This window comes from Petromyzon marinus, unplaced genomic scaffold (genome assembly GCF_048934315.1).
Source record: "Petromyzon marinus isolate PM22_M1 ecotype Great Lakes invasive population unplaced genomic scaffold, UKy_Petmar_22M1.pri1.0 PM_G_Scaffold_21, whole genome shotgun sequence".
Lineage (NCBI taxonomy): Eukaryota > Metazoa > Chordata > Hyperoartia > Petromyzontiformes > Petromyzontidae > Petromyzon > Petromyzon marinus.
This window is the reverse complement of record NW_027422773.1, coordinates 3,259,382-3,285,007: the sequence shown is the minus strand read 5'-3', so window position 1 is coordinate 3,285,007 and position 25,626 is coordinate 3,259,382. Positions and strand designations below refer to the sequence as shown.

The window sequence follows — 25,626 nt, the reverse complement described above, 5'->3', positions numbered from 1 at the left end:
ATCAATACTAAATCCTTATGTTGATATGTAAACTCGGACTTTAACATAGCTACTTCCGTGACCAGTCACATGCTGATCCCTCACGTTAACATTCTGCTAATCTCCCAGTTACATGCTAATTCCTCACATCAACATCATGCTAATCTCCCAGTTACATGCTAATTCCTCACATTAACATCCTGCTAATCTCCCAGTTACATGCTAATTCCTCACATCAACATCATGCTAATCTCCCAGTTACATGCTAATTCCTCACATTAACATCATGCTAATCCAACACATTAACTTAGCTACTTCAATGCTAAATCCTTCTGTTGATATGTAAACTCCTTCGTCAAGGGGCTCTGCTCCTCCCACCCAGCTTAAAAGACGCTGCCAAGCTTAGCAGTGTTCACTCGAGCGCCGTCTTCCCGACAGTTCTGTTCCTTCACCTGAGGAAGGCTACTTGTGTTGTGGCCGAAACGTCGTGAGAATTTTATTTTATGTTTTATTTTTATTATTTTATTTCCATTCTACGTGGTGGTGACTTTACCGAAAGAACCAAGAATATGAATCCCTGCAGTCACGAAAGCTTTAAATGGAAATTTAAACTGTACTGTATTTGTTTTGCTTTACAGATACCACAACAGTCAGAGATGTTCTACGCAATGCAGCGCCTTCTCCTTAGTAGCTCCCAACGTCTGAAATTCACAAACTTGAAAACTCGCTAATAACTTAATTGGGGGAAACACGAAGCAATTGTCGCCCCCTACTGCAAAACAATTGCAGACCCCCTTCTAAACGTGAACACTGCGGGGCAGTGTCCTTCACTGCAAGGCCGGCGGGCCACGAGCGGCCCCTGGTGGCCTCTTGTGCGGCCCCTGACAATACCCAGATCTGAAATCACCTCCCCATCGTCGTCGTCGTCGTCGTCCTCGTGTGCTGCTGTCAAACCCAGCGGTGTTAAAACGTGTGGCGGCCCTCACGCTGTACCGTGTCTTATCGGCGGACGTGCCCCACCCCCCCCGACCCGCCCTCGCCCTCCGCCACCTCTGAAAATGAGTGAAGAACACCACCGTGGTGCTTTCCTGCGTCAACCAGCGTAGTACGTGACAATAGCGACGCAACGATAATTAACATCTTCTTTGGTTCTTTCGGTAAAGTCACCATCACGTAGATTGAGAATAAAATAATAAATTGATAAAATGACACGATAAAATTCTCACGACATTTCGGGCCACGACACAAGCGGCCTTCATCAGGTGAAGGGACGAGAATGTCTGGAGGACAGCGCTGGAGCGCTGAGGCAGTCTCGTCCCTTCACCTGATGAAGGCCGCTTGTGTTGTGGCCGAAACGTCGTGAGAATTTTATCGTGTTATTTAATTTTATTAATTTATTATTTAATACAATTAATCCTTGCAGTCACGAACGCTTTAAATCGATGATTAATGTCTCGGCACGCGCCACGTTCCGTGTTGTAAAAGTTCACCACTTGCCTCTGGCTGGCTGCTGCTGTCAACTCTTCGTTTGCCTTCTCCAGGTTTTGCACAATCACGTTCAGGTCCCGACGTTCGTGCTGCAGCTTGTCGCACGACAGCCGCTGCCCCGCGGTGCTTGCGGTGAACTCTCGCTCCTTCTCCGCAAAACTTCTCTCCGCGTTTTGCATCCCAGCCTGCATTCAGACCGTACAATGATGAAATCGATGAGGCGGGTGACCCGCTGCATTTGTTCAGATACAGTGAAAAAAGCTTGAGACTTTTCCAAAAAGGCTAAGAGAAAACCATTCCTTATTCTTGATTCTTTCGGTAAAGTCGCCACGTAGAAGGGAAACTATAAAATGATTAAAATATCAAACAATTAAATTCTCACGACGTTTCGACGGCAACACAAGCAATCATCATCAGATGTGAAAACCACAGCAAGAACATTTGGAATAAGTGGCGGTGAAAAATGTTTCTTGCTGTGGTGTTCACACCTGATGACGATTGCTTGAGTTGCCGTCGAAACGTCGTGAGAATTTTATTGTTGTATATTTTTATTATTTTATTGTTTCCTTTCTACGTGGCGACTTTACCCGAAAGAACCAAGAATATGAATCCCTGCAGTGACCAAAGCTTTAAATCAAAAAGAAAACCATTCCGTAAAAAATATCCAGTTAAGGAATGCAGACAATATTAGCGATGTAATAAATATGAACGGATACATATTCTTAGCTCTTTCGGTAAAGTCACGTTGAAGGGAAACAATAAAAATAATAAAATATATATAAAACAATAAAAATTCTCACGACGTTTCGACCATAACACAAACGGTCATCATCAGGTGTGTCGGTTTGCATTAATGTATTTATTTTTAAAACACCGTTTAAACACCGTTTAAAAATAAATTAATTAATGCAAACCGACACACCTGATGACGACCGTTTGTGTTATGGTCGAAACGTCGTGAGAATTTTTATTGTTTTAAATATATTTTATTATTTTGTTTCCCTTCAACGTGGTGACTTTACCGAAAGAGCTAAGAATATGAATCGCTGCAGTCACGAAAGCTTTAAATAAAAAAAATGAACGGATAGGTCACCTGCAGCGTGCTTTCAATTTCCCGATGGCGATTTACTTCGAGTTTCAGGGTACCACTTTCTTTCTGCATTTGCTCAAGCCGTGCTTGAAAGTTGCCTGTTAATTCACGCAAAACAAATGAAATCGGGATCGACTTTCACGGTCGGGACGTGCAGACATTTGCCCACCGCGCACACGCACAAACACATCCGGGCTCGTTGGCAATAAAAAGCGGGCAACTTGAAGTGTGCTCTCACGCTCTGTTTCTTCGAGTCGAGCGCAGCTTTCAATGGAATCTTGCAGTTTTTGCGAGGCCATTTTGAGCTCTTCATTTTTTAACTCCAACAGCTCGGACATTTCTTTGGCCTAAGAGCGAAAAGACGGAACTCTCTGTTTGCTAACTACTGAACGACAAAGATAATAATACGACTTTACGCACGGATCTATGAAATGACCTACTGCTGGGCAAGGCGAGTTTTCTGGTTTGAAAGTCATCATTGAAGTCAGATAAGTTGTGTTTACCAGACTGAAATGAACTTGAGAAATCAAGACAAAGAGGTCGAAATGTGCAGATCCCATATATTTCGTTGAACAAATGCGTTTAGGGCACTGAATACGTTCTAAAGTGGAAATAATTCACATTTTAAGCATTATATTGTTATACAGACGTTTGTAAATTGTAAAAGCAATGTATGAACACTGTACACAATGGCAATAGTAGGCGTTAAAGGCAATAGTTTGGGATAGGAACATTAATATATCAGTTTTTATTTGAAGGTGATCTTGATCTTCAAAGGATATTTTATGATTGAGACAGGCATGCCTTTAGGAGCTGCATTTCTTACATTTGAAATCAACAAAAATTAATGAGCCTGAATTATAACAGACCCTTGGGGTTTGAGCTATATATATACACACTGGTTTGTAAAAGGTAATGCATGGTCATTTAATCCAATTTTTTTTTTATCCCAACGTGCATTTAAAATGTGAGCAAAAGCGATCAGCTCGTGGATTCGCCCGAACCTGGCTTTCTTTAATCGTCAACTTGTTTACAAAGTCCCACCGCGCTCTTTCCATTTCTTCCACAGCTGCTTCCACTGCGTACGACACACGCGTCATGCATTTAAAATGTGAGCAAAAGCGATGAGCTCATGAATTCGCGCGAACCTGGCTTTCTTTAATCGTCAACTTGTTTACAAAGTCCCACCGCGCTCTCCCCGTCGCTTCCACGGCTGCTTCCACTGCGTACGACACACGCGCGTCGCACGTTCGACAAAGTGGCTGAGCGCGTCAATATTCATCCAGTAAAAACCACAACGGTCATTGATCATCATCGACAGTGCTCTGCGTATCACTGAGCAGCCGTGCATTGCGTCACCCGGCACGAGACTCACCTTTGCCCAACGCAATATTCTTGTCATTTTGAGACTTTAAATTCAATTCGCTGAAAGTCACCGCAAACGTCTTTAAGAGAGGATGACAGCGGGGATCCAGCATTAATGTTAAATGTGCACGTGCGTACGTTTATACCGTTACACGTTTCTCAAGAAATACAATTAAATGAAAACAAAATTTAAAAAGCATCACACATTTTACCTTCAGTTCTGCTTTCAGCGACGAATGAACAGCTTCCACTTCTTCTTGTTCTGTTTCAGCTGCCATTATCACCGTGCGGACGTGACCCACGTGAGTCAACGACAAGCAAGTTTAATCACTAAACGTGTTACACCGTCAACGTCCATTATCACCGTACGCACGTGACCCACGTGAGTCAACGACAATCAAGTTTAATCACTAAACGTGTTACACCGTCAATGTCATTATCACCGTACGCATGTGACCCACGTGAGTCAACGACAATCAAGTTTAATCACTAAACGTGTTACACCGTCAACGTCCATTATCACCGTACGCACGTGACCCACGTGAGTCAACGACAAGCAAGTTTAATCACTAAACGTGTAACACCGGCAACGTCCAATGGTCGGCGAATGTTGAGAATGTACCTCTGGTTAATGTTTGTTGCACTGAAGAGGACTGGCCCTTCAGATCGTCACACATCTGCCTGGTGGCACGGATCCTTACGGACACGGGCACATTGCAAGGACGGCGGGTCAGAAAACCTTCGTAGGAACGTATCCGCCATTTTAAGGCAAAGCGCATTGCAGATGAAGATATTCTTGGTTCTTTCGGTGAAGTCACGTAGAAGGGAAACAACAAAATAAAAACTCACCGTGATTTTGTTGTTTTCTGTGACTTTACAGAAATAACCAAAGAACGTGAATTCCTGCAGTCGCGAAAGTTTTTAAAATGAAAATGCAGAGAGGATGTTGGTGTCATCAACAAGTCGCTTGTTTGTTCTGCCGGCGTGACCTCTGACCTCCACCCAGTAGTCCACTCAGGGGCGGAGCAACAGGGGGGGATGGGGGGGGTCAGCCCCCCCCCCTGAAAATTTGGGGAAGTCGGCAATCGGGATAACCGGATATCCGGCTGCTGCAAAATGCCGCAGGCTGCCACCTTGTGATGCCACCTTGTGTGCTGCCCTGCAGGCTGTCACCTTGTGCTGCCCTGCAGGCTGCCACCTCGTGTGCTGCCCTGCAGGCTACCACCTTGTGTGCTGCCCTGCAGGCTACCACCCCGTGTGCTGCCCTGCAGGCTACCACCTTGTGATGTCACCTTGTGCTGCCCTGCAGACTGCCACCTTGTGCTGCTGCCCTGCCAGCTGCCACCTTGTGATGTCACCTTGTGTGCTGCCACCTCGTGCTGCCCTGCAGGCTGCCACCTTGTGCTGCCCTGCAGGCTGCCACCTTGTGTGCTGCCCTGCAGGCTGTCACCTTGTGCTGCCCTGCAGGCTACCACCTTGTGCTGCCACCTTGTGATGTCACCTTGTGATGTCACCTCGTGCTGCCCTGCAGGCTGCCACCTTGTGTGCTGCCCTGCAGGCTGCCACCTTGCGTGCTGCCCTGCAGGCTGCTTGAGCGGCAGCCTTGCGAACTTATCGAACTTACTGGCCACGTCGGCGGCTCCGACCTATTAATAAACTCCGCAGCTCAAATCCAATAATTAGTTTTATACATTTGTGGTGCCCATTGGAAAACACAAACACACTGAGATATCTCAGAATGTTGAAGTCAGCAACCCCCCCAAAGTCAAAATCCTGGCTCCTCGCCCCTGAGTCCACCGGACATCTCTGAAATCTACCGGACATTTGTTACAAAAAAAAGAGCTTCATTGCTCTTCGGGTTTCTCCAGTAAGTTTAGGAACCTAAACAGAGGACAAAGATGAAATTCGAGGGAAATGAATAACTTCTTACTTCTCCATTAAATCTCCTTTGATGTCAATCACGTCTTGAAGTTGCACGCTGAGGTGTACATTTTCAAGCTGAAAGGAAACACGACACACACACTTCGCTGAGGTGACGCATACCGCTTCAACACAGTTGTCTGATAATTGTTATCTGACACACAGCACTGATAATGACGTTCGGGTTTCATAAAGCATCGTCAATCATGCAGACAAAGCGATCGCTGAGGAACCACAGACACAAATCTTATTGCTGTCCAGTTGAAGCTACAAACAGATTAGAAGCACCTTTAAATTATTGTCTTGGCAAACCAAGTGTTTCTCTATTTTAGTTAACAATGACGAATGATGAGTGGACACAATTACCAATCATAATGATGACTATGGGGAATCCACAAAAACAACCTAATCGTGATTATAACCAGACGAAATTAATGAGTCTGAAACAATATGCAAATGTAGCAACGTTATTTGAGATGCCACTGCATCTCCCATTGAGCACGGTTGGCTACGTACGGTGTGAAAGAAGTTCAACATACACACACGTAGCACGGTTGGCTACGTACTGTGTGAAAGATGTTCAACATACACACACATAGCACGGTTGGCTACGTACGGTGTGAAAGAAGTTCAACAAACACACACACAGCACGGTTGGCTACGTACGGTGTGAAAGATGTTCCACATACACACACGTAGCACGGTTGGCTACGTACGGTGTGAAAGATGTTCAACATACACACACACATAGCACGGTTGGCTACGTACGGTGTGAAAGAAGTTCAACATACACACACGTAGCACGGTTGGCTACGTACGGTGTGAAAGAAGTTCAACATACACACACATAGCACAGGTGGCTACGTACGGTGTGAAAGAAGTTCAACAAACACACACATAGCACGGTTGGCTACGTACGGTGTGAAAGAAGTTCAACATACACACACACGTAGCACGGTTGGCTACGTACGGTGTGAAAGAAGTTCAACATACACACACGTAGCACGGTTGGCTACGTACGGTGTGAAAGATGTTCAACATACACACACATAGCACGGTTGGCTACGTACGGTGTGAAAGAAGTTCAACATACACACACACACATAGCACGGTTGGCTACGTACGGTGTGAAAGAAGTTCAACATACACACACATAGCACGGTTGGCTACGTACGGTGTGAAAGATGTTCAACATACACACACGTAGCACGGTTGGCTATGTACGGTGTGAAAGAAGTTCAACATACACACACGTAGCATGGTTGGCTACGCACGGTGTGAAAGATGTTCAACATACACACACGTAGCACGGTTGGCTACGTACGGTGTGAAAGATGTTCAATATACACACACAGCACGGTTGGCTACGTACGGTGTGAAAGAAGTTCAACATACACACAGTGCACTGAGGAAAACCAAACCTGATCATTGGCTACGTGTCTACGTCAAAAGATTGATGAAGTTTACCGATTAGCTGACAATAAATGTTTGGGTTTGGAGAAATGAGGAGCCACTCACACCAACATTGAATGAAAGCGTTTCACTGCTTTAGTCGACAAGACTAAGAGATTTATTTTTGGTTCTTTCGGTAAAGTCACCACGTAGAAGGGAAACAATAAAGTAATAAAAATATAAAACAATATAATTCTCACGACGTTTCGATGGCAACACAAGCAATCATCGTCAGGTGTGAAAACCACAGCAAGAAAATTTTAAAAAAGTGGCGGTGACATTTTTTTCTTGCGGTGGTTTTCACACCTGATGATGATCGCTTGCGTTGCAGTCGAAACGTCGTGAGAATTTTATTGTTTTAAATTTTTATTATTTTATTTTTTCCCTTCTACGTGGCGACTTTACCGAAAGAATCAAGAAGAAGACGAAGAAGAGATTTGAAGTTTACGTCACTGCAGGAATCCATAATCTTTGGTTCATTCGGTAAAGTCACCACCACGTAGAAGGGAAACAATAAAATAATAAAAAATATCAAACAATAAAAGTCTCACGACGTTTCGACTGCAACACAAGCAATCATCATCAGGTGTGAAAACCACAGCAAGAATTTTTTTTTAAAGAGCGGCGGTGAAAATTGTTTTCTTGCTGTGGTTTTCACACCTGACGATGATCGCTTGCGTTGCAGTCGAAACGTCATGATAATTTGATCGTTTTAAATTTTTATTATTTTATTGATTCCCTTCTACGTGGCGGTGACTTTACCGAAAGAACCAAGAATATGAATCCCTGCAGTCACGAAATATTTAAATAAAAATTTAATAAGACTAAGAGATTTGAAGTTTTTCGTCACCGCAGGAATCCACAGTCTTTGCTTTCATTCAAGTAAAGTCGCGTAGCGCGTATAAAAATACAACACAAAATAATAAATCAAATCACGACGTTTCCATCGCGACACCACAGGCGGCGGTCGTCCTCAGGCGAAAATAAAAATTAAACCTCTTGCTGCTGCTGCTGTTGTTGTTGTTGTTGTGACAGGACTCTCTCGCTGGTTCAGCAGTTCCACTGCAGGGATTACTTTTTTTACCGCCCTAGGACAAAGCGCTTGAGGTGTTGCGATCGAAACGTCGTGGACATTTTATCATCTTTATACCTACCACGTGACTTTACCGAAGTAACCAAAGATTAAAGGCCAAGAGAATGACCGCGCGCAATGCACAAATACTCCGCGGAAACTCGACAAGTCGTCGGCCCGCAAACCAACTCAGCCATTCGCTTGTTTCTCTAAATAGCAGTAACACTAAATCACTCATATTACGGGAATACAAACGCTTTATTTTTTTAAACGCAGCTACGAGGTTTTTTTTTAGGGGGGGCGCATTTAGACCCGAGGGTTAAGGTCGTTTTTCCTCACCTAATTTTTAAATATCACGAGTTTAATTTAATAATAATAATGACGTACATTGTAATTACTCTCCGGATCAGCCTGCGTCACAACCCCGCGACCACCCGGAGGAGCATGGAGGACCACCGGTGGTACGGGGGAGGGAGGGAGGGTGACCACACTGTGAGAAGCACTGCTTTAGAGAAATAAGACCACTTACTGCTGCTGCTGTTGCCCACCTGTGTTACTCACAGCCCTGAGGACCACCCGGAGGAGCGTGGTGGACCACCGGTGATACCGGGGGTGAGTGACCACACTGAGAAGCACTGCTTTAGAGAAATGAGACCACTTACTGCTGCTGCTACCCACCTGTGTTTGTCGAGTTGATTTCTGCAGAGTGTCGGCCGTCTCCTGGGCCATTCTGACAGCTTCCTCCTTTTTGCTGAGCTCAGAGTGAACTCTGACCTTCCACATGTTCAACTTGTTCATTTCACAGCGCAAAGAATTGTACGTCCTTGACACGTGATCTTTATTCTGCGAAGAAAAAAAAACAACCAAACACAACACACGGCATGAGGAGCGTGTGTCAGCAGCTTCCCAAGCCGTAGTGTCGTGAACACATCAAGATTTTCCGCTGCCCGATGACCGATCATTCGCGATAAACGTTCTTGGGTTGGCTCGCGTAAGTGTGTGTCGTTACCCTCCACCACCCGACCCAGCCAGTGAGGTTTGTCACGTAAACAAAACGCGCCAGTGAATTACTACTTCGGCCCACCGGTGTGTCGGAGAGTAAATCCACAACATTTACACATTCATACTTTACGCGATATAACCCAAAAAACATTTATTATACGAATATAATTGGTCGTGAAAGCCTACGTGTTGAACTGATTATTATTACTCCATTTCAACCGAAAACTCGATCAAGTCATGTACAAGCACAAATACACGGTTTTTTTATTTTTTAAATTAACTTTCCCTTAAAACGTCTTTGCCAAGTGCTGTGAACGTAAAAATGTTTAAGGCGCAGATCTGAAATTGTTTGATCGTAATCACTGCTGGCAAAAGGGCCTCCACTAGAGGGCGCTCAGTAGAGGCTGAACTCTTCCACGCTGTTCAAGACGTCTTGGAAGAGAAACCCTCACTAGGGGCTGAACTCTTCCACGCTGGGGAGACGTCTTGGTAGAGAAACCCTCACTAGGGGCTGAACTCTTCCACGCTGTTCAAGACGTCTTGGAAGAGAAACCCTCCCTAGGGGCTGAACTCTTCCACGCTGGGGAGACGTCTTGGTAGAGAAACCCTCACTAGGGGCTGAACTCTTCCACGCTGTTCAAGACGTCTTGGAAGAGAAACCCTCCCTAGGGGCTGAACTCTTCCACGCTGGGGAGACGTCTTGGTAGAGAAACCCTCACTAGGGGCTGAACTCTTCCACGCTGTTCAAGACGTCTTGGAAGTGAAACCCTCACTAGGGGCTGAACTCTTCCACGCTGTTCAAGACGTCTTGGTAGAGAAACCCTCACTAGGGGCTGAACTCTTCCACGCTGTTCAAGACGTCTTGGAAGAGAAACCCTCACTAAGGGCTGAACTCTTCCACGCAGTTCAAGACGTCTTCGTAGAGAAACCCTCACTAGGGGCTGAACTCTTCCACGCTGTTCAAGACGTCTTAAAGGAAGAGAAACCCTCACTAGGGGCTGAACTCTTCCACGCTGTTCAAGACGTCTTGGTTAGAGAAACCCTCACTAGGGGCTGAACTCTTCCATGCTGTTCAAGACGTCTTGGTAGAGAAACCCTCACTAGGGGCTGAACTCTTCCACGCTGTTCAAGACGTCTTGGAAGAGAAACCCTCACTAGGGGCTGAACTCTTCCACGCTGTTCAAGACGTCTTGGTAGAGAAACCCTCACTAGGGGCTGAACTCTTCCACGCTGGGGAGACGTCTTGGAAGAGAAACCCTCACTAGGGGCTGAACTCTTCCATGCTGTTCAAGACGTCTTGGAAGAGAAACCCTCACTAGGGGCTGAACTCTTCCACGCTGTTCAAGACGTTTTGGTAGAGAAACCCTCACTAGGGGCTGAACTCTTCCACGCTGTTCAAGACGTCTTGGTAGAGGAACCCTCACTAGGGGCTGAACTCTTCCACGCTGTTCAAGACGTCTTGGTAGAGAAACCCTCACTAGGGGCTGAACTCTTCCACGCTGTTCAAGACGTCTTGGAAGTGAAACCCTCACTAGGGGCTGAACTCTTCCACGCCGTTCAAGACGTCTTGGTAGAGGAACCCTCACTAGGGGCTGAACTCTTCCACGCTGTTCAAGACGTCTTGGTAGAGAAACCCTCACTAGGGGCTGAACTCTTCCACGCTGTTCAAGACATCTTGGAAGAGAAACCCTCACTAGGGGCTGAACTCTTCCACGCTGTTCAAGACGTCTTGGAAGAGAAACCCTCACTAGGGGCTGAACTCTTCCACGCTGTTCAAGACCTCTTGGTAGAGAAACCCTCACTAGGGGCTGAACTCTTCCACGCTGTTCAAGACGTCTTGGTAGAGGAACCCTCACTAGTGGCTGAACTCTTCCACGCTGTTCAAGACGTCTTGGTAGAGGAACCCTCACTAGGGGCTGAACTCTTCCACGCTGTTCAAGACGTCTTGGAAGAGAAACCCTCACTAGGGGCTGAACTCTTCCACGCTGTTCAAGATGTCTTGGTAGAGAAACCCTCACTAGAGACTGAACTCTTCCACGCTGTTCAAGATGTCTTGGTAGAGAAGCCCTCACTAGGGGCTGAACTCTTCCACGCTGTTCAAGACGTCTTGGAAGAGAAACCCTCACTAGGGGCTGAACTCTTCCACGCTGTTCAAGACGTCTTCGTAGAGAAACCCTCACTAGGGGCTGAACTCTTCCACGCTGTTCAAGACGTCTTGGAAGAGAAACCCTCACTAGGGGCTGAACTCTTCCACGCTGTTCAAGACGTCTTAAAGGAAGAGAAACCCTCACTAGGGGCTGAACTCTTCCACGCTGTTCAAGACGTCTTGGTAGAGGAACCCTCACTAGGGGCTGAACTCTTCCACGCCGTTCAAGACGTCTTGGTAGAGAAACCCTCACTAGGGGCTGAACTCTTCCACGCTGTTCAAGACGCCTTGGAAGTGAAACCCTCACTAGGGGCTGAACTCTTCCACGCCGTTCAAGACGTCTTGGTAGAGGAACCCTCACTAGGGGCTGAACTCTTCCACGCTGTTCAAGACGTCTTGGTAGAGAAACCTTCACTAGGGGCTGAACTCTTCCACGCTGTTCAAGACATCTTGGAAGAGAAACCCTCACTAGGGGCTGAACTCTTCCACGCTGTTCAAGACGTCTTGGAAGAGAAACCCTCACTAGGGGCTGAACTCTTCCACGCTGTTCAAGACGTCTTGGTAGAGAAACCCTCACTAGGGGCTGAACTCTTCCACGCTGTTCAAGACGTCTTGGTAGAGGAACCCTCACTAGGGGCTGAACTCTTCCACGCTGTTCAAGACATCTTGGAAGAGAAACCCTCACTAGGGGCTGAACTCTTCCATGCTGTTCAAGATGTCTTGGTAGAGAAACCCTCACTAGGGGCTGAACTCTTCCATGCTGTTCAAGACGTCTTGGAAGAGAAACCCTCACTAGGGGCTGAACTCTTCCACGCTGTTCAAGACGTCTTAAAGGAAGAGAAACCCTCACTAGGGGCTGAACTCTTCCACGCTGTTCAAGACGTCTTGGTAGAGGAACCCTCACTAGGGGCTGAACTCTTCCACGCCGTTCAAGACGTCTTGGTAGAGAAACCCTCACCAGGGGCTGAACTCTTCCACGCTGTTCAAGACGTCTTGGAAGTGAAACCCTCACTAGGGGCTGAACTCTTCCACGCCGTTCAAGACGTCTTGGTAGAGGAACCCTCACTAGGGGCTGAACTCTTCCACGCTGTTCAAGACGTCTTGGTAGAGAAACCCTCACTAGGGGATGAACTCTTCCACGCTGTTCAAGACATCTTGGAAGAGAAACCCTCACTAGGGGCTAAACTCTTCCACGCTGTTCAAGACGTCGTGGAAGAGAAACCCTCACTAAGGGCTAAACTCTTCCACGCTGTTCAAGACGTCTTGGAAGAGAAACCCTCACTAGGGGCTGAACTCTTCCACGCTGTTCAAGACGTCTTGGAAGAGAAACCCTCACTAGGGGCTGAACTCTTCCACGCTGTTCAAGACGTCTTGGTAGAGGAACCCTCACTAGGGGCTGAACTCTTTCACGCCGTTCAAGACGTCTTGGTAGAGAAACCCTCACTAGGGGCTGAACTCTTCCACGCTGTTCAAGACGTCTTGGAAGTGAAACCCTCACTAGGGGCTGAACTCTTCCACGCCATTCAAGACGTCTTGGTAGAGGAACCCTCACTAGGGGCTGAACTCTTCCACGCTGTTCAAGACGTCTTGGTAGAGAAACCCTCACTAGGGGCTGAACTCTTCCACGCTGTTCAAGACATCTTGGAAGAGAAACCCTCACTAGGGGCTGAACTCTTCCACGCTGTTCAAGACGTCTTGGAAGAGAAACCCTCACTAGGGGCTGAACTCTTCCACGCTGTTCAAGACCTCTTGGTAGAGAAACCCTCACTAGGGGCTGAACTCTTCCACGCTGTTCAAGACGTCTTGGTAGAGGAACCCTCACTAGTGGCTGAACTCTTCCACGCTGTTCAAGACGTCTTGGTAGAGGAACCCTCACTAGGGGCTGAACTCTTCCACGCTGTTCAAGACGTCTTGGAAGAGAAACCCTCACTAGGGGATGAACTCTTCCACGCTGTTCAAGATGTCTTGGTAGAGAAACCCTCACTAGAGACTGAACTCTTCCACGCTGTTCAAGATGTCTTGGTAGAGAAGCCCTCACTAGGGGCTGAACTCTTCCACGCTGTTCAAGACGTCTTGGAAGAGAAACCCTCACTAGGGGCTGAACTCTTCCACGCTGTTCAAGACGTCTTGGTAGAGAAACCCTCACTAGGGGCTGAACTCTTCCACGCTGTTCAAGACGTCTTGGAAGAGAAACCCTCACTAGGGGCTGAACTCTTCCACGCTGTTCAAGACGTCTTCGTAGAGAAACCCTCACTAGGGGCTGAACTCTTCCACGCTGTTCAAGACGTCTTGGAAGAGAAACCCTCACTAGGGGCTGAACTCTTCCACGCTGTTCAAGACGTCTTAAAGGAAGAGAAACCCTCACTAGGGGCTGAACTCTTCCACGCTGTTCAAGACGTCTTGGTAGAGGAACCCTCACTAGGGGCTGAACTCTTCCACGCCGTTCAAGACGTCTTGGTAGAGAAACCCTCACTAGGGGCTGAACTCTTCCACGCTGTTCAAGACGCCTTGGAAGTGAAACCCTCACTAGGGGCTGAACTCTTCCACGCCGTTCAAGACGTCTTGGTAGAGGAACCCTCACTAGGGGCTGAACTCTTCCACGCTGTTCAAGACGTCTTGGTAGAGAAACCTTCACTAGGGGCTGAACTCTTCCACGCTGTTCAAGACATCTTGGAAGAGAAACCCTCACTAGGGGCTGAACTCTTCCACGCTGTTCAAGACGTCTTGGAAGAGAAACCCTCACTAGGGGCTGAACTCTTCCACGCTGTTCAAGACGTCTTGGTAGAGAAACCCTCACTAGGGGCTGAACTCTTCCACGCTGTTCAAGACGTCTTGGTAGAGGAACCCTCACTAGGGGCTGAACTCTTCCACGCTGTTCAAGACGTCTTGGAAGAGAAACCCTCACTAGGGGCTGAACTCTTCCACGCTGTTCAAGATGTCTTGGTAGAGAAACCCTCACTAGGGGCTGAACTCTTCCACGCTGTTCAAGACGTCTTGGAAGAGAAACCCTCACTAGGGGCTGAACTCTTCCACGCTGTTCAAGACGTCTTAAAGGAAGAGAAACCCTCACTAGGGGCTGAACTCTTCCACGCTGTTCAAGACGTCTTGGTAGAGGAACCCTCACTAGGGGCTGAACTCTTCCACGCCGTTCAAGACGTCTTGGTAGAGAAACCCTCACTAGGGGCTGAACTCTTCCACGCTGTTCAAGACGTCTTGGAAGTGAAACCCTCACTAGGGGCTGAACTCTTCCACGCCGTTCAAGACGTCTTGGTAGAGGAACCCTCACTAGGGGCTGAACTCTTCCACGCTGTTCAAGACGTCTTGGTAGAGAAACCCTCACTAGGGGATGAACTCTTCCACGCTGTTCAAGACATCTTGGAAGAGAAACCCTCACTAGGGGCTGAACTCTTCCACGCTGTTCAAGACATCTTGGAAGAGAAACCCTCACTAGGGGCTGAACTCTTCCACGCTGTTCAAGACGTCTTGGAAGAGAAACCCTCACTAGGGGCTGAACTCTTCCACGCTGTTCAAGACGTCTTGGAAGAGAAACCCTCACTAGGGGCTGAACTCTTCCACGCTGTTCAAGATGTCTTGGAAGAGAAACCCTCACTAGAGACTGAACTCTTCCACGCTGTTCAAGATGTCTTGGTAGAGAAGCCCTCACTAGGGGCTGAACTCTTCCACGCTGTTCAAGACGTCTTGGTAAAGACACCCTCACTAGGGGCTGAACTCTTCCACGCTGTTCAAGACGTCTTGGTAGAAAAACCCTCACTAGGGGCTGAACTCCTCCACGCTGGGGAGACATCTTGGAAGTGATGGTAGTACCCACACTTTACCCCACCACATGCGGCCTGCCATTCAACTGCGGTGTACCAATATATACTGCAGAGTGGACAGAGGTGGGACATTGTAGACACGTGCCTATTAAACCTGGCACGCCTGGACATCACGACCTTGTGGACCGCAAGTCCAGCGTGCTGAACCATTGCGCACCGTGGCAGCAGCCCCAAGCTTCGTGAAACTAAATAAATTTTCACTTGAAGCTTTCACGACTGCAGTGATTCACATTCTCGGTTCTTTCGGTAAAGTCACCGCCACGTAGAAAGGGAAACAATAAAATTATCACGACGTTTCGACTGCAACACAAGCAGCGATCATCGTCAGGTGTGAAAACCACAGCAAGAAAATTTGAAAAAGTTTTTTTTAAACGTCAGTACCACGGAGAGCGATTTGGCAGCTTGTTCAGATGTTTGAAACGTCGCGATAATTTTATTGTTTTATATTTTTATTATTGTATCGTTTCCCTTCTACGTGGTGACTTTACCGAAAGAACCGAGAATATGAAACTAGATGAATCGGTATTTTCTTAGAATGACCGTATTATTAATGTGAAATAACGATGCACATCTGTGGACACGTTTCAATGTGATCAGCGAGTCATCTTGCCTCTTGCCCATCAAGCGGCAGCGGCGGCGGCGGTGGCGTGCTCTGCCGAGGTTGATGCTGCTCAGTGATGTTTGCTTGAGCTGCGAACAAAAATTGCGCACAATTAAGTTAAAGTACATCCTAGATTTAAAGCTTTCGTGACTGCTAGGATCCATACTCTTTGGTTCTATTGGGTTTATTTTCACCTACGTGACTTTACCCAATAGAACCAAAGAGTATTAAAGTACATCGTTCATAATAGCACCGCACGAGATGTACATTGGTACACGTTGACACACGTATCGCTTTTTAGAACTTTCCAACTGAGGTTTAGTGCTCAGCTCAGTCGGGGTGTCTGTCGGCAATGAGAGGTTATGATGAGCATCATAAATATGAATAAATCTTCAGTAAAATTGCGTTCTGATATAAAGTGCTTGCCCTGTAGAAAAATCGGCGAACTGACCAAAAGTTTTTTCCCAAAAAAACTTTGGAGACAAAAGCCAGCATTAAAGGAACCCATCAACTAAACGAAACTAAACTTGTTATTTTACCACGTAAGAGCCCGCTCGGATACGTAGCTCTTGTTCAGAAGCGACCTGGCCACAGTTGATAAGCTCAACAAAGTGGTTCATCACCACGTGTCAATGTATATCAGCCGCATTACTCTTAAACGTCACGTTTTTCTAAATGCGCGGGGAAACAACGCAGGGCATGGAGCAACATCAACACCGCCGTGGGGAGAACGCGCAAACTTTCAAACGCACGGGCGTCAGGGGTCGGGATCGAACCCATGCCCCTCCTGCGTACCGGGCGAGGTAGTTAACATCTCCTAGCCAGCGTGATGATGATGATGATGATGAGAGAGAGACACGCAAACTCCAAATACACAGCAACAGGCGTCAGGGTTGGGATCGAACCCACGACCCTCCTGCGTACCGGGCGAGGTAGTTAACATCTCCTAGCCACCGTGATGATGATGATGAGAGAGAGACACGCAAACTCCAAATACACAGCAACAGGCGTCAGGGGTCGGGATCGAACCCACGACCTCCTGCGTACCGGGCGAGGTAGTTAACGTCTCCTAGCCACCGTGATGATGATGATGAGAGAGAGACACGCAAACTCCAAATACACAGCAACAGGCGTCAGGGGTCGGGATCGAACCCACGACCCTCCTGCGTACCAGGCGAGGTAGTTAACGTCTCCTAGCCAACGCGGTCCACCTGCCCTAGGCACGCACACCTAGGCCGAGCCGCTTTTCATCGCGGCGTGACGGACGTACCGCCTCTTGCGTTCCTGGGGCAAGCGCTGCCTAACCATCGTTATCGTCAATGACTAAGCAGAGCACCGCACCGTACTTCTGACGTCAAACGCCGGTTGAAAAGCGCAAGCGGAATTCGTGCTCGGCGATCAATGTGGACATCGGAGGATTGAGATCGTTTTAAGTAAAATAAGCGGCGCGATTGGTTTACAGATTGGAGCCAGGCGATACACGGGGCCATGATCTACAGCTGAAAGGAATACCTTGACCTTGGCGGTGTCACTTGACCATGACCAAGTTGACTGACCTTGCAATAGCATCCTCTGTGCTTGACCTTGTTGAACCTGTCCAGTTTCACCACGACCCACTTGACCTTGTCCAAGTTGACCCCAAGCGTGACCCAATGGCTCCTGGACTTGGCCCAGTGGACAATGAGATTGCCTTGGCTGACTCAGGCCCTGATTAGGTTGACCTCGGCCTTGCCCCAGCAGACCATGGGCGTGCCCTGACAGTCCCTGGCCCTGCTCGGGTTGACGCTGACCCTGTTTTGGCTGAGTCTGACCTCGGCCCAATTGGGGTTTTTTTTTCCCGTCGTGATATTGGCTCTGCCCTGGCTGATTGTGGCCTTGAATTGCCACTCCGTCGCCTTCCCCCGGCTGACCCTGCCCTTTATTACCCCAACCTTGAGTCGATGGCCCCTGCCCTGGCTGATTGTGGCCTTGAATTGCCACTCCGTCGCCTTCCCCCGGCTGACCCTGCCCTTTATTACCCCAACCTTGAATCGAAGGCCCCTGCCCTGGCTGATTGTGGCCTTGAATTGCCACTCCGTCGCCTTCCCCCGGCTGACCCTGCCCTTTATTACCCCAACCTTGAACCGATGGCCCCTGGATTTGCCCACCAGATTGACCTTCACCTTTTCCCATCTGACACCACCCGTGACCCAACATCACCTGGAATGGCCCCATTTGACCGCGACCTTGCCCTAGCTGACTCTGGCCACGGCTCGATGGCTCCCGGACCTGCCTAGATTGACGGTGACCTCGTTCATTCTCTGAAACACTGCCCAAGATGCACCGTATTTTGAAGTCGGGGAGCGTGGAAAAACTGCTGCCCAAATTTCGGCTGAAGGTTTCATTGTCGTTCCCCTCCATGTTGTATTCTTTGCACACTCCTCCGATAGCCGTCTTCCTGCATGACGCACAGACACCGTGTACGTGCACGCAAGAAAAAAACAAATGTGGAATTTATTAAGACAGCGCCACTGCTGCAGAGCAATCCAGATGGCACCAGCGAGATCTCTCGGCAAAGCAACTTACAAGTTTAAATGGGAATCATTTTTTTTAATTGCCACCGCCCGTCTGTTTACGCTGTAGCGTTAATGGAGGTGGGGGCAAACAGCGTTGTTGCTGCAATTTTTACATTTTTCAAAAATACGAATGCAACAAGTTTCCCAATACGTCAATCGGTAATTGTATTTTCATGGTGTTACTGTATTGATTTTGTGCTTTGCTGCACTGACAATGAGAATCTAGATTCATTTGTCGATTTAAAGCTTTCGTGACTGCAAGGATTCATCTTCTTTGGTTCTTTCGGTAAAGTCACCATCACGTAGAAAGAGAATAAAATAATAAATTGATAAAATAAAATAACACAATAAAATTCTCACGACGTTTCGGCCACAACACAAGTGGCCTTCATCAGATGAAGGGACGAGACTGTCTAGAGGACAGCGCTGGAGCGAGCGCTGTCCCTTCACCTGATGAAGGCCACTTGTGTTGTGGCCGAAACGTCGTGAGAATTTTATCGTGTTATTTTATTTTATTAATTTATTATTTTATTCTCATTCTACGTGGTGGTGACTTTACCGAAAGAACCAAAGAAGATGAATCTAGCTTAACATCAAAGTTCTTCAAATGGAGTTCCCTCAACGTAAGGCCTACCCCGTGCTCCTGATCATTGTGACCACACAATGCTATAATTAGCTGACACGTGCCTATTGATCCAAGAGCCACATCGAGTGAAATTTTTTTTTTCTTAAGTGTCCTGCATTTAGTTTTTATTTTATTTTAAGATGTAATAACAGTTGTGCTTATTATTGTTATTATACACGTGTGGGAGGAAATCGCAGCACCGGGAGAAAACTCCACGTGGCGTGCGAGGGGGAAACACTCAAACCCCCCCCAAAGAGATGGAAAGTGATGGCGATTTGAATACTTGCTGCCACTGCCTTCACCTGGCGTGCCCAGGGTATGGCCATCCCCTCGACGTCCACGGGAATAGAATTTCACAACATGTTGACATGTTTACACCAAACAATAACACAAAGATCCCACACCGTGTAGCCTGTAACAGGCTGTAGGGGCAAGTGCTGTTAGCGAGCAGCAGCTATGAAGGCTACCGGCACTGTGGCACACGAGGGGGGTGGGTGGCCAGCACCACGCCCGGCCGAATTTGTCTCCCCAGTGCTAGCGATGTTTTACTACTACACACCGCTACACCAGCTACTCATTTGAGGCTGAGTCGACCTAGGGGAGTCCCAGAACCGGTTGAGATAATCATCGCCGGCGGTGTTGGAAGGCCCGAAGTGAATCACTCAACAACAACAACACGGTGTGGTGATTAGACCACTAAGCTAGACACATTGTCAAGGCCCCAAGTGAATCACTCAACAACAACACCACGGTGTGGTGATTAGACCACTAAGCTAGACACATTGTCAAGGCCCCAAGTGAATCACTCAACAACAACAAGAACACCACGGTGTGGTGATTAGACCACTAAGCTAGACGCATTGTCAAGGCCCCAAGTGAATCAATCAACAACAACACCACGGTGTGGTGATTAGACCACTAAGCTAGACACATTGTCAAGGCCCCAAGTGAATCACTCAACAACAACAAAACAACACGGTGTGGTGATTAGACCACTAAGCTAGACACATTGTCAAGGCCCCAAGTGAATCACTCAACAACAACAACACCATGGTGTGGTGATTAGACCACTAAGCTAGACACATTGTCAAGGTCCCAAGTGAATCACTCAACAACAACAACACAGTGTGGTGATTAGACCACTAAGCTAGACACATTGTCAAGGCCACAAGTGAATCACTCAACAACAACATGGTGTGGTGATTAGACCACTAAGCTAGACACATTGTCAAGGCCCCAAGTGAATCACTCAACAACAACTACACGGTGTGGTGATTAGACCACTAAGCTAGACACATTGTCAAGGCCCCAAGTGAATCACTCAACAACAACAACAACACGGTGTGGTGATTAGACCACTAAGCTAGACACATTGTCAAGGCCCCAAGTGAATCACTCAACAACAACAACACTGTGTGGTGATTAGACCACTAAGCTAGACACATTGTCAAGGCCCCAAGTGAATCACTCAACAACACGGTGTGGTGATTAGACCACTAAGCTAGACACATTGTCAAGGCCCCAAGTGAATCACTCAACAACAACATGGTGTGGTGATTAGACCACTAAGCTAGACACATTGTCAAGGCCCCAAGTGAATCACTCAACAACAACTACACGGTGTGGTGATTAGACCACTAAGCTAGACACATTGTCAAGGCCCCAAGTGAATCACTCAACAACAACAACACCACGGTGTGGTGATTAGACCACTAAGCTAGACACATTGTCAAGGCCCCAAGTGGATCACTCAACAACAACACTGTGTGGTGATTAGACCACTAAGCTAGACACATTGTCAAGGCCCCAAGTGAATCACTCAACAACAACACCACGGTGTGGTGATTAGACCACTAAGCTAGACACATTGTCAAGGCCCCAAGTGAATCACTCAACAACAACAAGGTGTGGTGATTAGACCACTAAGCTAGACACATTGTCAAGGCCCCAAGTGAATCACTCAACAACAACAACACTGTGTGGTGATTAGGCCACTAAGCTAGACACATTGTCAAGGCCCCAAGTGAATCACTCAACAACACGGTGTGGTGATTAGACCACTAAGCTAGACACATTGTCAAGGCCCCAAGTGAATTACTCAACAACAACAACAACACCACGGTGTGGTGATTAGACCACTAAGCTAGACGCATTGTCAAGGCCCCAAGTGAATCACTCAACAACAACACTGTGTGGTGATTAGACCACTAAGCTAGACACATTGTCAAGGCCCCAAGTGAATCACTCAACAACAACAACAACACTGTGTGGTGATTAGACCACTAAGCTAGACACATTGTCAAGGCCCCAAGTGAATCACTCAACAACAACAACACCAAGGTGTGGTGATTAGACCACTAAGCTAGACACATTGTCAAGGCCCCAAGTGAATCACTCAACAACAACAACACCAAGGTGTGGTGATTAGACCACTAAGCTAGACACATTGTCAAGGCCCCAAGTGAATCACTCAACAACAACAACACTGTGTGGTGATTAGACCACTAAGCTAGACACATTGTCAAGGCCCCAAGTGAATCACTCAACAACACGGTGTGGTGATTAGACCACTAAGCTAGACACATTGTCAAGGCCCCAAGTGAATCACTCAACAACAACATGGTGTGGTGATTAGACCACTAAGCTAGACACATTGTCAAGGCCCCAAGTGAATCACTCAACAACAACTACACGGTGTGGTGATTAGACCACTAAGCTAGACACATTGTCAAGGCCCCAAGTGAATCACTCAACAACAACAACACCACGGTGTGGTGATTAGACCACTAAGCTAGACACATTGTCAAGGCCCCAAGTGGATCACTCAACAACAACAACACTGTGTGCTGATTAGACCACTAAGCTAGACACATTGTCAAGGCCCCAAGTGAATCACTCAACAACAACACCACGGTGTGGTGATTAGACCACTAAGCTAGACACATTGTCAAGGCCCCAAGTGAATCACTCAACAACAACAAGGTGTGGTGATTAGACCACTAAGCTAGACACATTGTCAAGGCCCCAAGTGAATCACTCAACAACACCAACACTGTGTGGTGATTAGGCCACTAAGCTAGACACATTGTCAAGGCCCCAAGTGAATCACTCAACAACACGGTGTGGTGATTAGACCACTAAGCTAGACACATTGTCAAGGCCCCAAGTGAATTACTCACCAACAACAACAACACCACGGTGTGGTGATTAGACCACTAAGCTAGACGCATTGTCAAGGCCCCAAGTGAATCACTCAACAACAACAACAACACTGTGTGGTGATTAGACCACTAAGCTAGACACATTGTCAAGGCCCCAAGTGAATCACTCAACAACAACAACAACACTGAGTGGTGATTAGACCAGTAAGCTAGACACATTGTCAAGGCCCCAAGTGAATCACTCAACAACAACAACACCAAGGTGTGGTGATTAGACCACTAAGCTAGACACATTGTCAAGGCCCCAAGTGAATCACTCAACAACAACAACACCAAGGTGTGGTGATTAGACCACTAAGCTAGACACATTGTCAAGGCCCCAAGTGAATCACTCAACAACAACACCAAGGTGTGGTGATTAGACCACTAAGCTAGACGCATTGTCAAGGCCCCTAGTGAATCACTCAACAACAACAACACCAAGGTGTGGTGATTAGACCACTAAGCTAGACGCATTGTCAAGGCCCCAAGTGAATCACTAAACAACAACAAAACAACACGGTGTGGTGATTAGACCACTAAGCTAGACACATTGTCAAGGCCCCAAGTGAATCACTCAACAACAACACCACGGTGTGGTGATTAGACCACTAAGCTAGACACATTGTCAAGGCCCCAAGTGAATCACTCAACAACAACACCAAGGTGTGGTGATTAGACCACTAAGCTAGACGCATTGTCAAGGCCCCTAGTGAATCACTCAACAACAACAACACCAAGGTGTGGTGATTAGACCACTAAGCTAGACGCATTGTCAAGGCCCCAAGTGAATCACTAAACAACAACAAAACAACAGGGTGTGGTGATTAGACCACTAAGCTAGACACATTGTCAAGGCCCCAAGTGAATCACTCAACAACAACACCACGGTGTGGTGATTAGACCACTAAGCTAGACACATTGTCAAGGCCCCAAGTGAATCACTCAACAACAACAAGAACACCACGGTGTGGTGATTAGACCACTAAGCTAGACGCATTGTCAAGGCCCCAAGTGAATCAATCAACAACAACAACACGGTCTGGTGATTAGACCACTAAGCTAGACACATTATCAAGGCCCCAAGTGAATCACTCAACAACAACAACAACACCACGGTGTGGTGATTAGACCACTAAGCTAGACACATTGTCAAGGCCCCAAGTGAATCACTTAACAACAACAAAACAACACGGTGTGGTGATTAGACCACTAAGCTAGACACATTGTCAAGGCCCCAAGTGAATCACTCAACAACAACAACACCATGGTGTGGTGATTAGACCACTAAGCTAGACACATTGTCAAGGTCCCAAGTGAATCACTCAACAACAACAACACAGTGTGGTGATTAGACCACTAATCTAGACACATTGTCAAGGCCACAAGTGAATCACTCAACAACAACATGGTGTGGTGATTAGACCACTAAGCTAGACACATTGTCAAGGCCCCAAGTGAATCACTCAACAACAACTACACAGTGTGGTGATTAGACCACTAAGCTAGACACATTGTCAAGGCCCCAAGTGAATCACTCAACAACAACAACAACACGGTGTGGTGATTAGACCACTAAGCTAGACACATTGTCAAGGCCCCAAGTGAATCACTCAACAACAACAACAACACTGTGTGGTGATTAGACCACTAAGCTAGACACATTGTCAAGGCCCCAAGTGAATCACTCAACAACACGGTGTGGTGATTAGACCACTAAGCTAGACACATTGTCAAGGCCCCAAGTGAATCACTCAACAACAACATGGTGTGGTGATTAGACCACTAAGCTAGACACATTGTCAAGGCCCCAAGTGAATCACTCAACAACAACTACACGGTGTGGTGATTAGACTACTAAGCTAGTCACATTGTCAAGGCCCCAAGTGAATCACTCAACAACAACAACACCACGGTGTGGTGATTAGACCACTAAGCTAGACACATTGTCAAGGCCCCAAGTGGATCACTCAACAACAACAACACTGTGTGGTGATTAGACCACTAAGCTAGACACATTGTCAAGGCCCCAAGTGAATCACTCAACAACAACACCACGGTGTGGTGATTAGACCACTAAGCTAGACACATTGTCAAGGCCCCAAGTGAATCACTCAACAACAACAAGGTGTGGTGATTAGACCACTAAGCTAGACACATTGTCAAGGCCCCATGTGAATCACTCAACAACAACAACACTGTGTGGTGATTAGGCCACTAAGCTAGACACATTGTCAAGGCCCCAAGTGAATCACTCAACAACACGGTGTGGTGATTAGACCACTAAGATAGACACATTGTCAAGGCCCCAAGTGAATTACTCACCAACAACAACAACACCACGGTGTGGTGATTAGACCACTAAGCTAGACGCATTGTCAAGGCCCCAAGTGAATCACTCAACAACAACAACAACACTGTGTGGTGATTAGACCACTAAGCTAGACACATTGTCAAGGCCCCAAGTGAATCACTCAACAACAACAACAACACTGTGTGGTGATTAGACCACTAAGCTAGACACATTGTCAAGGCCCCAAGTGAATCACTCAACAACAACAACACCAAGGTGTGGTGATTAGACCACTAAGCTAGACACATTGTCAAGGCCCCAAGTGAATCACTCAACAACAACAACAACACCAAGGTGTGGTGATTAGACCACTAAGCTAGACACATTGTCAAGGCCCCAAGTGAATCACTCAACAACAACACCAAGGTGTGGTGATTAGACCACTAAGCTAGACGCATTGTCAAGGCCCCAAGTGAATCACTCAACAACAACAACACCAAGGTGTGGTGATTAGACCATTAAGCTAGACGCATTGTCAAGGCCCCAAGTGAATCACTCAACAACAACAACACCACGGTGTGGTGATTAGACCACTAAGCTAGACGCATTGTCAAGGCCCCAAGTGAATCACTCAACAACAACAACACCACGGTGTGGTGATTAGACCACTAAGCTAGACACATTGTCAAGGCCCCAAGTGAATCACTCAACAACAACAACACCAAGGTGTGGTGATTAGACCACTAAGCTAGACACATTGTCAAGGCCCCAAGTGAATCACTCAACAACAACAACAACACAGTGTGGTGATTAGAACACTAAGCTAGACACATTGTCAAGGCCCCAAGTGAATCACTCAACAACAACACGGTGTGGTGATTAGACCACTAAGCTAGACACATTGTCAAGGCCCCAAGTGAATCACTCAACAACAACAACACCAAGGTGTGGTGATTAGACCACTAAGCTAGACACATTGTCAAGGCCCCAAGTGAATCACTC

The 25,626-nt window shown here is 47.1% G+C and overlaps 1 protein-coding gene across 5 annotated transcripts in view; it reads right to left on the bottom strand.

The window, feature by feature from the left end:
* LOC142912577 (uncharacterized) overlaps positions 1 to 25,626 on the bottom strand; it is a 32,586-nt gene that overhangs the window by 5,579 nt on the left and 1,381 nt on the right. For 2 of the 5 annotated variants that reach the window (XM_076060709.1, XM_076060711.1), the window contains exons 2-12: positions 17,508 to 18,388; positions 15,961 to 16,040; positions 9,045 to 9,209; positions 5,853 to 5,920; positions 4,545 to 4,618; positions 4,135 to 4,193; positions 3,933 to 4,002; positions 3,562 to 3,635; positions 2,796 to 2,904; positions 2,561 to 2,655; positions 1,477 to 1,652 (exon numbers count right to left, since the gene is read on the bottom strand). In XM_076060709.1, coding sequence (XP_075916824.1) covers positions 1,477 to 1,652; positions 2,561 to 2,655; positions 2,796 to 2,904; positions 3,562 to 3,635; positions 3,933 to 4,002; positions 4,135 to 4,193; positions 4,545 to 4,618; positions 5,853 to 5,920; positions 9,045 to 9,209; positions 15,961 to 16,040; positions 17,508 to 18,351 — 1,814 coding nt within the window. In that variant the 5' untranslated portion in view covers positions 18,352 to 18,388. The other 3 variants (XM_076060713.1, XM_076060714.1, XM_076060712.1) reach the window with 3 other exon arrangements.